We start from the raw sequence: 14,964 nt of genomic DNA, 5'->3' as shown, positions 1-14,964 counted from the left end.
TTCCAGGCCACATGCCCAGTGCATTTTAATAGATCTCCAGGCAGAATACAGTGGGTTTTAGCAGGTGAGGAGTTCAAGCCCAGCATAAACTGTTTCTATTCACATACAGCAGGGACTGGGAACCTGTGGCCATCCTGGCGATATTGGATTATAGCTGGTTTTGTATGTTGCTCTTTCAGCAGCTGGTCCAAAAGACCCCCCCCCAAAAAAAACCCCTCACGCACACTCTAGACAGAACATCATTTTTTCTTCCCCAAGCTGGTTAGTAAACCCTAAAGTTGATTTTGCAGCCACCATTTATACATTTTGTCTAATAATGGATGCAGCATGTATTGCCACTGGATCCTTTTGTACAACTTAAATCTCTAGCAGTTAGCAAGGTAAAAGCCAGTATGATGGGGGAAATCACCTAAGACAAAGTGCACTTGCTACAAGTTATGTGAATTAGCCCTGTTGGACTGCAATAAAAAGCCTAAATTCTACTGTACTTCTACTACTGAAAGAAATCATATGTACAGTAAGGGAATTAAACAGGCAATAATCTTACTGAGCAATAAATGTGCAGTTGTTCCTCATTTGTACCATGGGATTGAGAAGCTTTCTACTCCAGACTTTGCTGAATACACCAACTTCAGTATAGTACCACTAGGAAAATGTGATTCTTTACCCAGTGAGTAAGGTTATTGGGAATTGGAGTACTATTTGGAACGTGGTTCTACAAGTGTCACAAGCACCTATTGGATAGTGCCGATGACAATCACCATCCAATAATTTATAACACGACTCTTTCCCCCAAGCCTGCACCCTTTTATGACATATTCCATTAACCTTTACATTTATGGGTACCTTGCATGAGAGTAGAGTTTTCTGTTAGAAATGCTGTTATGTCTATTTAATGTTTTTATTACGCACTGACAAACTGTATGACTGAAAAATTCACATAAGACTCTGCATACCTGTCACTGTGCCTTACAGGAGGCATTATTCTTTTCAGGAAGTGCTCATTTGGCATGGGTTTTATTGTTCAAGAGCTATTTATCTTTCCGAACAATAAGAGTGATTTAGCCTATTACGTCTCATTCTATAGAAAGGATTTGCTAGGTTAACTGGAGGGACAGCACATGACAAGCATAGGATGCTTACAGGGGGTGGGTTAGTGTGCTTGGTCATTTGTGTAAATGAGCAGTGTTCAGGTTTAATCCAGATATAATCCCCTTTAGACTTCTTAAGGGTTGAACCATGTACAGCAACTGGTAGTAGTTTGACTCAGGCAAACTATCCTCTTTTAAAACCGCACAGACAAATGTAGAATAGTGGGTGACTCAAGACAGCAGTGAGAAAATTAATGAGAGATGCCTCTAAGGAGTTTTAGCATTTGCTCTATGATTGCTACTTTATGGGAATGAAAGGAGACATTGTAAGTCAATAAAATTACACTTTCTAGCAGGACATAAGAATCATATTTTAGCATGTGTTTTATATTGTTTTAAATTTTTAAATTGTGTTTTAAATTGTTTTTTTAAAAGATGTATCTTAACTTGTATTTGTTTTTAGTTACTGTAAACCACCCAGAGAGCTTTGGCTATGGGGCGGTATACAAGTATAATAAATAAATAAATAGATAGATAGATCATCCTGCTCTTGACTGGGTGGGTGGGTGCTGACGGAATGCTACCTCAAGATTGGCATTGTAAACTCTAGACTTTAAAGTTCCTTCTTTTGGAAGATGAAGGATACCCTTCTCCAGAGGAAGAGAGCCTTTGACTGCAATCTATGATCTTTAAAGAGCATCTATTATTATTTATTTTATTATTTATTTATTTATTATTTGATTTATATCCCACCTTTCCTCCCAGCAGGAGCCCAGGACGCCAAACAAAAGCACTAAAAACACTTTAAAACATCATAAAAATAGACATTAAAATATATTAAAACAAAACAACTTTAAAAATATTTTTTAATAAGATTTTTTAAAAAAAAGGTTAAAAAACATATTGTTTTTTAAAAAAAGGTTTAAAAGTATATTAAGAAGCAATTCCGACACAGAAGCAGACTGGAATAAGGTCTCAACTTAAAAGGCTTGTTGAAGGAGGAAGGTCTTCAATGTGCGCCAAAAAGATAACAGAGATGTTATCTTCAACAGATATGAAAAGTATAATTACTTTTCATATCAGCATACTTTCCAGCTGTCGCTATTTTGCAACGGCAGTCCCTGTTTTCTGGTACCTCTCCCTTGATGGATATTTTTGTTCCTATTTCATGTTTTGTGCAGAATTTGTCCATGCTCTGGTAACCTCCAAGTTAGATTACTGCAATGCACTCTATAAAGCCTTACACGGCTTGGGAACACAATACCTGATGGAATGCCTGTACCGACACAAACCCACCCGTACACTACGCTCAACATCAAAGGCCCTCCACCGGGTGCCTACTTCAAGGGAAGTTCGGAGGATGGCAACAAGGGAGAGGGCCTTCTCAGTGGTGGCCCCCAAATTATGGAATATTTTCCTGACGAGGTGTGCCTGGTGCCAACACTGTTATCTTTTCGGTGCCAGGTCAATACTTCCCTCTTCTCCCAGGCATTTTAGCATGTGTGTTTAAATTGTTTTTTAAAAATGTGTTTTTTAAATTTGTATATTTGTTTTTAATGTTTTAAATGTTGTAAACCGCCCAGAAAGCTTTGGCTATGGGGTGGTATATAAATGCAATAAATAATAATAATTTGGGAATCCTTTTAAAGACTGTGGTTTGCACACTAACTCTTGTGGTAGAATGTGCAAACTTCTGTTATGTGTCTTCAAGTCGATTTTGACTTATGGTGACTCTATGAATCACCGACCTCCAATAGCATCTGTTCTAAACCACCCTGTTCAGATCTTGGGAGTTCAGGTCTGTGGCTTCCTTTATGGATTCAATCCATCTCTTGTTTGGCCTTTTTTTCTACTCCCTTCTGTTTTTCCCAGCATTATTGTCTTTTCTAGTGAATCATGTCTTCTCATTATGTGTCCAAAGGATGATAACCTGTTTCATCATTTTAGCTTCTAATGATAGTTCTGGTTTAATCTGTTCTAACACCCAATTATTTGTCTTTTTCACAGTCCATGGTATCCGCAAAGCTCTCCTCCAACACCACATTTCAAATGAGTTGGTTTTCTCTTATCAGCTTTTTTCACTGTCCAACTTTCACATCCATACATAGAGATCAGGAATACCATGGTCTGAATGATCCTGACTTTAGTGTTCAGTGATACACTCTTTGCATTTGAGGACCTTTTCTAGTTCTCTCATAGCTGCCCTCCCCAGTCCTACCCTTCTTCTAAATTCTTGACTCTTGTCTCCATTTTGGTTAATGACTGTCTCAAGGTATTGATAAGCCTTGACAAGTTCAATGTCCTCATTGTTAACTTTAAAGTTACATAAATTTTCTGTTGTCATTACTTTAGTCTTTTGAACGTTCAGCTGTAGTCCTGATTTTGTGCCTTCATCAGCATTCTTTTCAAATCATTACTGGTTTCTGCTATTAGTATGGTATCATCTGCATATCTTAAATTATTAATATTTCTCTCTCCAATTTTCACACCTCCTTTACCTTGGTCCAATCCCGCTTTTCGTATGATATGTTCTGCATATAGGTTAAACAAATAGGGTGATAAAATACACCCCTGTCTTACACTCTTTCCGATGGGGAACCAGTTGGTTTCTCCATATTCTGTCCTTACAGTGGCTTCTTGTCCAGAATATAGGTTGCGCATCAGGACAATCAAAAGTTGTGGCACCCCCATTTCTTTTAAAGTATTCCACAGTATTTCATGATCTACACAATCAAAGGTTTTGCTTTAATCTATAAAGCACAGGGTGATTTTCTTCTGAAATTCCTTGGTCCATTCCATTATCCAACGTATGTTTGCAATATGATCTCTGGTGCCTCTTCCCTTTCTAAATCCAGCTTGGACATTTGGCATTTCTCACTCCATATATGCTAACAGGACCGGCCCCAGGCATGCCAGGGCCCTTGGTTACCAGCCTGCCCTGGGCCCCTCCGCTCACCCTCTGTGATCCGCAGACCTTAAGCATCCGCAGACCGCAAGACAGGAGCTTCTGCTCCACCTGCCATCCCCCCGTTATCCCCCGTTTCACCTACCTTTCTGTTTTTTGCAGCACGCGCAGGTTTGCCATCAATCAAGATGGCGGCCGAGGTTTCCCTAAGGGGCTGAAGCCTCTGCTGCCATCTTTGTTGATGGCAGCAATGCGTGCGTGTAGCACGCATGCCTGCCATCAACCAAGATGGTGGCAGAGGCTTCAGCCCCTTAAGGAAACATCAGCCGCCATCTTGATTGATGGCAAATCTGTGTGCTGCAAAAAAATGGAAAGGTAGGTAAAGCAGGGGGATAGCGGGGGGATGGTGGTCTGTGGATGCTTCCGCTGATCGCAGAAGGAGAGCAGAGGGCCCCCTGTAGCTCCAGGGGTCCTCGGGCCAGTGCCCCACCTGGCCGCCCTTTAGAACCGGCCCTGTATGCTAAGAGCCTTTGTTGTAGAATCTAGAGCACTACTTTACTTGCATGGGATATTAAGACAATAGTTCAATAATTACCGCGTTCCCTGGGATCCCCTTCCTTTGGAATTGGGATATATGTAGAACGCTTCCAGTCTGTGGGCCATTGCCTTGTTTTCTATATTTGTTGACAAATGTTTGTCAAAATTAGGACAGATTCAGTCTCAGTAACTTGTAGCAACTCTACTGGTATGCCATCTGTTCCTGGTGATTTGTTTCTTCCAAGTATTTTAAGAGCAGCTTTCACCTCACATTCTAAAATTTCTGGTTATGGTTTCATCATATGGTTCCTCTGTGAATGAATCTGTCATCCTGGCATCTCTTTTATAGAGTTCTTCAGAGTATTGCTTCCATCTTCCTTTTATTTTATCTTGGTCAGCCATTGTGTTGCCCTGTTGATTATTTAACATCCCTACTCTTCGTTTAAATTTCCTTTTCATTTCTCTAATCTTTTGGAATAGGGCTCTTGTTCTACCTTTTTGTTGTCCTCTTCTATTTCTACACAATAACTATTGTAATAGTTCTCTTTGTCCCTACGTACTAGTCACTGTATTGTTGCACTTAGGGTTCTGACCGTGTTTCTGTCTCCTTTCGCTTTTGCTTTCCTTCTCTCTTTAACCATTTTAAGAGTTTTGTCAGTCAGCCATTGAGGTCTTTCTCTCTTTTTATCCATAACTTTATCCATAAATACAGAATTTTCCAGATGTGTATGAATGATAACAGCTATAAAAAGTAAATCCAGAGCCATTGTGAAAGTTAGCATTCTATTAAGCATCTTAAATTTTAAGAGAAGAAAAATAGTTATTAGGGATGGGAGGATCTGTCAGTTTTGGTTCTCTCAGTTTCTCATTTTTCCCATCTTAAATTCAGTTCTCTACATTTCTCCAATACTTGGCATTTTTTTTAAAAAAAATCTCATGAAAATTCTTTAGTATTTTAATTTTAATTTCTACCAATAATCATACTGCTGTATGCAGGTTTGACTAACTTTTGTTGGACATTTTTCATCATATAATGCATTTTTGCATGTTATTTTCATTAATATATTCATTTTTATGCACCCTTTCCCTCAATATATGCATTTTTAAAAACATTGTTTGGTTGGATAACTGCATCAGAAAATTCAGTTCTGTGTGAATTTTGAAGGAAGGCTGGATGTTGGTTCTCCTATTGTTTCAGAAAGTTTGACTTCAGCTTGAAATGCAAACAAAACTGAATTTCTTCCCCAACCCTAACTGTTATGGCTGGTTTACTAATATAGCTGCTTCAGAGGCCAGTGCAAATCAATATAGTATACAGCATAGGCAGAGAAGAGGCTTCTTCAGCATGCCGTTATGAATAGAGGGATACTCGGGTGGGGATCCTTGATATGAGAACAGGGTATTTGGAGTAGGGGATGGATGGATCAGTCTATTTCTAGTCTCTGTCACTTTCATGCATGTTTATTCATAAATCTGTTCCACCCTAGTTCTGCATTAAATTCACCTGTAAATTCATATTTAAATATATACTTATTTTGAATGCATTTTCACAAAAATGCATTTCTAAACATACCTTCTGTCAAAACATGCATTGTAAAGTGCATTGTTGTGCACTCTGAGTCTAGAAATGCATCGCAAAATTGGGAGAAGGATGGCATCTGATGACTACATGCCAATCAGCACATTAGTCCAGGAGGTAGATCTGGTCAGTTCATACTAGAATTTGCAAAGAACAAATTCCTCAAGCACCCTAATCGTAAGTGCTTCTCTAGGTAGACTGACATAAGATATACCGGTGTGGGGATATCAGGGAACAGATATTTAGAACATGGGCCAATTTCATACAGACAGACACACAAGAGCACTGAACTTTACTTATAATGTATATTTGTCGTCGAGATGTGATCTAAAGAACATTGAAAGCAGCATCATACCACTTTAACAATCATGGCTTACCCCAAAGAATCCTGGGAAATGTAGTTAGTTAAGAGTGCTGAGAGTTGTTGGGAGACCCCTGTTTCCCTCACGGTTATTCACCAGACATCTAATGTTGGTATTTCATCCCTACATCTCAAATGCACTGATTTGTAAGAATATCGGAGGGTGGCAATGCGGAAAAAGGCTTTTTCTGTGGTGGCGCCTGAACTGTGGAACGATCTCCCAGAGGAGATACGCCTGGCGCCAACGTTGCTATCTTTCCGGCTCCAGGTTAAAACTTTTTACCCAGGCTTTTTAACATGTTTGTATGCGCCGATATTGTTTTTAATTTTTTAACATTTTAAACTTTTAATGTGTTTATATTGCTACACGTTTATTGTATTTTTGATGTTTCTTGTCTTGTGAACCGCCCAGAGAGCTTCGGCTATGGGGCGGTCTATAAGTTTAATGAAATAAATAAATAAATAAATAAATAAATAAAAATAAATAAATATTGGTCTCAGCATTGTAGCACTCACTTACCTCTGAGTCTGAAGTATTTCAGATGGTTAACAATGGCCTGTTCAATAGACTCATCTGGACACACTTTAACTCCAGCAGGAAAGAAAATTGACCTCTTTCTTCGAAACAAGTGTCTGCTGAACTTTTCAGATTCCCTGAAATCAAGAAGATGCTTAGTATCCGGATAATGGGGAGGTGTTCTAATTGATTGCCAGCCATTAGGTGGAAGATCTGGTGCAGATTCCTCGGCTTCTATGCCCTCTGTAGGCGAATAGGTTTCTTCTGCAAAATTAAATCACAAATAATTATCTTAAAGTACCTGTGCATATATTGCTACAATAGCACTGAGTTTCAATAAAAATAATAGCAATAATAAAAAATGTAGAGTTGGATCCAGACTAAGGGGGATATCCAATGTTAGTCATACTCAGAGCAGATCCACTGAAATCAGTGTGTCTACTCTGAGTATGACTAATACTAGATACAGGGTTGATAGTAGCTTACTTCATTAAAAAAAATCAGTCTATCTGCAATATCCCAAGACTGAGAAAAAAATACATACCAAATATCTACCTCCTTTTATGTATCTGATTTCATAAAGGAGTTAGTATCAGCTAGACAGCTGATATGTTTAGGTCATGAGACTGAGGACCACTTCTTGTGTTATATTTTGAATATGAGACCCAATCAGATTTTTGTATTGATGTGATGTACCTCAAATGATGTACCTCTACAACTGCAGGGAAAAAAAATTAATGGGGAAAATTGGATGGGGAAAAATAGCTACCCGTTGAACAGTTCAGTAAATGAAAGACAGCAAGCATAACCAACACAGCCTATTAGATAAAAGTGTTCTTTGAAATGTTAGCTAAACAGATACTACAGCTACTAACTAAACAATATAGCAGTCACTTGGATGAAAATCTGTAGCCAGCTGGTATGTAGGAATTGGGAGAAAGGAAACATATAAATCAAACGAAGAGTGAAGCTTCATTCTTACAAAAGTTGCTATTTGGCCAGTAACCAGTGCAGAATGGATACTCAGTTTTTACAACTTTCGGATGTATATATTTCAGTTAAAACAACCCTTCTATGATTGTTTATTTCTCTGCTGGAGGGAAACACGTGATGGCCCGTTACTAATTCTTGCTACCTGCTACAACAAATGTGGGGAGTCTTGTTGAAATCCAGGAGAAAGAGGCACCATCTAACGCTATATACCTGTCAGCATATTTACTCTTCCTCTAATGGGTAAATCAGTTTTTGTTAAACATAATATTCAAAGAAAGATTCAAAAGAAGGGCAGAAAATTATTTTCTTACCTGCAAATGCTTGAAAATCCCCTTTAATCAGTATAAATATCCAGACTCCCAAACAGATATTCCAAGAAAAGTCACACATATTTCTTTTGGACTTTTTCAAAGGCAAGGGGAAATAATCAAGTCCCTTTGTAGCAGTGTCAGCTGCCCTGAACGTGTTAAACATCCAATAACATTTTCTTCTTCTAAAAGGTCTGGTGTCACATATATTGCCTTTGATAAAAAGGATTAGATTAATTTCTGCAACAAAGTGAGCTCAAAATGTCTCAAGGTCATTTTGTTAAAAGAAAGTATGTCATTCTCCTTTTGGTAATCACAAGAGGTGCTGAAGAAGAAGCTCCTTGATACTAGCCAATACCACTACGGACCATGGAGATAATTTTTTAGTTTTAAGCTGGCCAGCTAAGCCAGCTTTACTGGAGCTTGTCATGTCGTTAACTGGCAGTCCACACAAGGACAGTACCTTTCACACTTAATTAAGCACAATTTTCATTGACGGCCTTACAAAAAAACCCACCCCAAAACAAAAAACATCCTGCTGTCCAAGTAATAATTCATGTTAGCACCATGGTCACTGCTAGAAGATCCCATTCCCAGGGTGTGTTTGAGATTGTCGTAAAAGAGCACACCTGATTTGATTTAGCATTATGATTACCACAGGAATACTGAAGCAAGGTCCTGTCTACTGTTTTTTCTTGCAGGTTCTCCAACCCCAGCACCTGTTTTCAGGTGACAGGGCAAAAATAATATTGCTACATTAGACAGTAGAACAGTGATTCTCATCCTTTCCATTTTGCATAATAACACTGACCTTTCAAACAACCAACCAACCCAACAAAATTTTGCTGTTTTATAAATTCCATTAACTACTGTCTATATTCACTAATAGGCAAAACAACCTTGCAGTTTAAGAATGTACCTATAGCCAACAGATATTTCTATCAAACTTTAAAAAGCAGGGAAATTGGGCAGCTATAGTGAATGCACCAGGGGAGCAGGAGACCTGACCTCCTCTCTGAGATATTGCACTGCCCTACAAAGTTGTCAAAATGCAAACACAATTTGGGTTGGCCTTTCACAGTCCAATCCACTTGCTGTGTAGCTTGGAAGAATTTGGTAACATGTGCCTGTGAGCATATGGTGAGTGGTGGCAACACCTGCCATCTCCAAAGATGGAGAATGACATTTTTGTATGTTTGTTGGTGTTCTTCTTACTTTGCTTCTTTTCTGTGTTACTACTGTTTCTACAGAAAATCTAACCTAGAAAATTGTATTTCTCTCAGTATTCATTGTAGAAATCTGTGTCAAATTTATTTTTATTCATTTCAAAGCCTTTTTGTTGGTCGATGTCATATGATGGTGAAGATAGCTTTTTTTGTTTCAAACTGGAGGTTATGTTCTATTTCTATTTTGGGCACATTAACAGCTGTATCTGAAACTGCAGTTTGATGTAAAATCAGACGGATTACAATATGTTGCTACTTCTCTAGCTGTTAGAAAAAACAAAGTTGGCCTGCCCAAGTTGCATGTTTTCAGCCTGCTATGCTTAAACTACTCCACTTAAAGAAGGTGAGCACGATCAATTAAAAACATAGAGCACACCTAGAATTTTGCTAGAATGTATTTCACCTCCCACTGTTTTATCTTGTGCAAACTGAGACACTCCTTATGTCCATTGGAAACTATTCTGCAGAACAGTCAGTGCCATTATTCCACAATTGTTTTTAGAGCTTTTTTTATTGTTGCAAAGTGTTGCTGTATTTCACATATTCACAGAAACAGAAGCAAAAGAGAATGGTTTACTATAGGAAACTTCACTAAAATTGCAAAGGAAATAAAACATTTAAAGTCTGAACTATATCAACAGTTTTAATATAGCTGCTTCCTCCTTGCTAAAACAAGATCAGCACAGCACATATCTTGTTTCTCTTATTTGGGCTGACTGCAGGTGTTGCCTCCACTCACCATATGCTCAGAGGCACGTTACCAAATTCTTCCAAGCTACACAGGAAGTGGACTATGAAAGACCAACCCAAATTGTGTTATATTTTTACAAATTTGTAGGGCAGTACAATATCTCAGAGAGGAAGTCAGGTCTCCCGCTCCCCTGGTGCATTTACTATAGCTGCCCAATTTCCCTGCCTATTAAAGTCTGATAGAAATATCTGTTGGCTATAGGTACGTTCTTAAACCGCAAGGTTTTTTGCCTATTAGTGAATTTATCTGCTTTTTAGTCCGGGAGATTAGAAATGGGATCCTGTGCAGGTTTGCTGAGAATGGATTGATCATTTGCATCTTTATTGAATTCAGTGGGATTTACTCCCCTGCAATCATGCTTAGGATAGGTGAAGCTGACCACAGGGGAGGGGAGGGGAGGAGGGGGAGGGGAGCAGGCAGAAGGGGGAGGATAGGTATGATCACTTGCATGTTTATTGAGATCAGTGGCATTTGCTCCCATGCAATCATGCTTAGGATAGGTAAAACTGACCATGGGGAAGGATGCCTGGAGTGGGCTGGAGAGGAGGAAGAGGGGAGGAAGAAGGGAGGAGGAAGGGAGAGGAGAGGGGAAGGAGAGGAAAAGCAGGTCTGATCATTTGCATGTTTGTTGAGTTCAATTGGATTTACCCCTGTGCAATCATGGCTAGGATAGGTAAGACTGACCATGGGGGAGGGGGAGGGGAGAGGAGAGGGAAGGATGAAGGGGGAGAGGGGAGCAGAAGGAGGGGGAGAGGGGAGCAGAAGGAGGGGGAGAGGGGAGCAGAAGGAGGGGGAGGGGATTGGAAGGGGAGGGGGAGGGGAGGGGCGAAGGAAGGGGAAGGGAAGGGGCAAAAGGGAGGTGATGGGAGGGAGGAGGGGAGGGCAGGTTTGATCATTTGCATACTTATTGAGTTCAATGGGATTTACTTGCATGAAATCATGCTTGAAAATGAAATGGACTGCCTTCGAGTCAATTCTGATTTATGGCGACCCTATGAATAGGATTCTCCATGGTAAGCGATATTCAGAGGTGGTTTACCATTGCCTTCCTCTGAGGCTGAGAGACAGTGTCTGGCCCAAGGTCACCCACTGAGCTTCATGGCTGTGTGGGGATTTGAACCCTGGTCTCCCAGGTCATAGTCCTAGGATAGGTAACACTGACCATGGGGGAGGAGGAGGGCAGGTTTGATCATTTGCATGCTTTTTGAGTTCAGTGGGATTTACTCCTATGCAATCATGCTTAGGATATGTGAAACTGACCTGAGGAGGGGGGAGGAAGGGGAGGGGGAGCGGAGATTGGGTGGGTGGGCACTGGGCAGAGGGGAAGCCCCTTTCCTTTCCAAAAGGAAAACATTGTCAACAGTATCATTATTTTTCAGGGTTTCCCCCACCTTTTTATTCTACAGCAGGCACATGCCAAATTTAAACCAAAGCTGTCCCTGTCCACATCCACACCAGACTGCTATTTCACTTTAGGCACTCATGGCTTCTCCCAAAGAATCCTGGGCAGTGTAGTTAGTGAAGGGTGCTGAGAGCTGCTAGGAGATGCCCTCTTCCACTCAGAGAGCTTCAATCAGAGCAGCTGACTGTTCAACCGCTCTGGCCAGTGGAGTATGTCAGGGGAATAAGAGTCTCTTCTCAGCACCCTTCACAAACGACACTTCCCAGGATTCTCTGGGGGACGCCATGACTGTCTCACGTGAAATCAAAGGCTGGTGTGGGTGTGGCCCCCTGATTAGGCAAGCCAAGCAGCTGCGAGTCTGGCTTTTAGAACACTGACAGTTGGTTCTTACTGAGCATGCACAACACTATCATTCAGTTCAATGCAAAATTTCTTAAATTAATTAAAGATCAGCCAGGCATTTTTTTAACCTTTAAACTGCAGAAGATGAAGGTCAGAGTATGGGCCAAAGTCAGTAATAGGATTGTGAACATGACTGATTTTAAATTAATTTCAACAGATTATGAGTGACAGAAGAGTCCAAAAGGGGTCTGGTTTCTCTCTCTCTTTCTTTACACTTTGAACTCTCGATTCTCTCTGACTGTTTTGTGTATCACCATGAAAATTTAGAGGGTTGTTAAGCAAGTGTTTCTGAGTTCAGGACTATAAGATTTGTAAGGTTTTGTTTTGAAATGAGCTTATGGGAAGAATCAGAATTGCATGGGGGTATTTTCAGTTTACCATTAGAGAATGCGAAAAATCCATGCTGACTATAATTAGAAGTGAACAAATAACTAAAACAGAGAATGCACAATATAGTAAATTGTGTTGTAGCAGGGGTAGGGAATGTAAAATACCATCTTATCAGGAGGTCTGTTCCACACAACATAGGAAGCGGACCTTTAGTGTTGTGGCACCTACCCTTTGGAATTCCCCCTCTTTAAATATTAGACAGGCACCATCTCTGTTATGTTTTTGGCACCTACTGAAGACCTTCCTCTTTCAACAAGCCTTTTAAGTCAAGGCTATATCCCAGTCTGTGTCTGTGCTGGAATTGCTTTTTAAGATGTTTTTAAATATGTTTTAAAATATATTTTTAAGATGTTTTATTTTAAAATGTTTTTGAGATATTTCTTGAGAGCCAGTGTGGTGGAGTGGTTAAGGTGCTGGACTATGACCTGGGAGACCAGGGTTCAAATCTCCACACAGCAATGAGAGAGGGGCATTTTACTGGGACTCCATGGGCTCAGAGATTCTGTGTATGTGGTGGACAGGTCGAGGACCTTTCCCACTACTTGCTGCTCTGTCCTATTTATTCGAACCGTCGGGTTAAATATCTGATGGGACTGTTGGCAGGTCGGAATCTGACTTCTGATCGCGAAAAAATATGCTATTTGATGGCTGATGTAAATGCTGATGTTACCCATAGTGTCTTTATATGCTTTGGCAGCTCAGAAATTACGTGTGCAGTACACGTCGAATCAGTATGTCAAATCTAATTTTGTTTTACCCAGTGATGGTATAAGCCCTTGATTTGATAAATTTTGTACGCTTCGCTGAGCTGTTTGCTCATTTTATAATGCTTCTTTTAATTTGAAAAACATACAAATGAATTTAAGATCAACAACAGGCTGAGAATTTTATGATGGAAACTAAATAGGCATTACAAGTTATAACCATTAAGAATCCACACACCCTCAATATGCCATTCAACATAAATGATGACCATGCGTAACTATTTCCAAAATCAATATGAAAGCATTTCTTGCTGCCATGTCCTCACTGAGATGCAGCATGCTTAAGATCTCCATGCCATGGGGAGCTGCTCACCAAGCTCATTACCTTTTAGGATTGTAGTGGTTTTCCTTTCTTTTCATACTCACATCGATATGAAGCAAGACAATGGCATGTAAGATAGATAGATAGCATGGAACTGTGAAGAAGTAGCATGAGGAGCCAGCTGACTACCAAGCCTATCAAGTTCAAGGGGACAAAATACTTAACCCCCATGAAGGTTACACTGGAAACTTTTAATGGAGATGGAGTATTATTAATAGCATTTATTACCCATCCTTCACCCAAAGGTCCCAGGGCAGTTACCACCATTTTAAAATACAGCATTAAAAATAATTAAGAACCTAAAACTGCAAAATAGGGTGGATCCCAAAAATATATATCTCAGGTGCCAAAGGCCAGTATAAAGTGGTGCATCTTCAGCATTTGCCTATAAGTGTATGTGATATCCCTGTATATATAATACTGTAAATATGGCAAGTGTGGATTTATTAGAGTATATGTAGTAAGTGGACTGAGTGAGAGGGGGCAAGTACATGGGTTGGAAAGTTGGAGAATGTTGTATGATGATTGGCTGAGCGTTTGAGTGTCTGAAGGTATAAATGAGAGGATGACAGCTGAGAGGGGGGCGTTCGGTTGGTTCTGTAGGTTGGTTTTGGTGAGGGTGGTATGGTGGATTGGATTAGGCAGGTAGTGAGGCAGGTTATTGATGACTAAGAAACATAAAGAGTAACACATCTTATGAAACCACACGCTTGTTGACTAAACCTTTAAGTAATCTTGTTATTCCCTGTGTATATAAATAAATATTTCTTGGTTTACCAAAACGCCTGATCCTTGGCTGGGCTTTCACAGACCAGAAGGGTGGGCAGGGCATATACCAAGGCTGGGAAACAGTATCAATGGTGGCAGCGGTGAAGAGATAGTGTAACATCATCAGGTATGAAGAGCAACCCAGGGCTGTAATCTTTATAGGCACAAAGATACAGGGGGGTTGAGACCTGTAAGTGCACCCAGACACAATGTAGCAATAAGCCAGGAGGAGTCAAAAACACAGTCTCAAGGCAATACTGTTTACAGGGAGTGTCTGGTGGTGGTGCCTAGCAGGGGGATCTTGAGAGATCTTTGCTAGAGCCAGTGAGAGAACCGTTAAGAGACCAGGACCCTGAGGTGGGACCGTGCCAAGGCGGTAACCACGGGTGGGGGCCTGACAGTGTACAATGAAGTTGCCAGACACACCTCTGTGGACAGGGAGTTCCACAACTTATGGGCCACCACAGAGAATGGCCTCTGCTGGGTCACCATCCCTTGAACTTCCAAGGGTGGTGAAACTCCCAAAAAGTCTCCTCTGCTGATCTGAACACCCTAGAAGGTCTGTCAGGAAGGAGTCGGTCTTTCAGATATTTGATACCTAAGCTGTTTAGGGGTTTACACACTAGTGTGAGCATCTTGAATTGGGTC

General features: G+C 40.3%; 1 protein-coding gene across 1 annotated transcript in view; it reads right to left on the bottom strand.

Annotated features, from left to right (window-relative positions):
- The window catches only part of IMPG2 (interphotoreceptor matrix proteoglycan 2), a 53,448-nt gene extending 45,075 nt beyond the window's left edge, over positions 1-8,373 (bottom strand). The window contains exons 1-2 of the mRNA XM_061628167.1: positions 8,295-8,373; positions 6,994-7,254 (exon numbers count right to left, since the gene is read on the bottom strand). Of these exons, the coding sequence (XP_061484151.1) occupies positions 6,994-7,254; positions 8,295-8,373 (340 nt within the window). The remainder of the gene's footprint in view (positions 1-6,993; positions 7,255-8,294) is intronic.
- Positions 8,374-14,964: the final 6,591 nt, after the last annotated feature.

The sequence above is a fragment of the Rhineura floridana genome, chromosome 5, assembly GCF_030035675.1.
Source record: "Rhineura floridana isolate rRhiFlo1 chromosome 5, rRhiFlo1.hap2, whole genome shotgun sequence".
Taxonomy (NCBI): Eukaryota; Metazoa; Chordata; class Lepidosauria; order Squamata; family Rhineuridae; genus Rhineura; species Rhineura floridana.
This window is presented reverse-complemented; position numbering and strand designations above follow the sequence as displayed.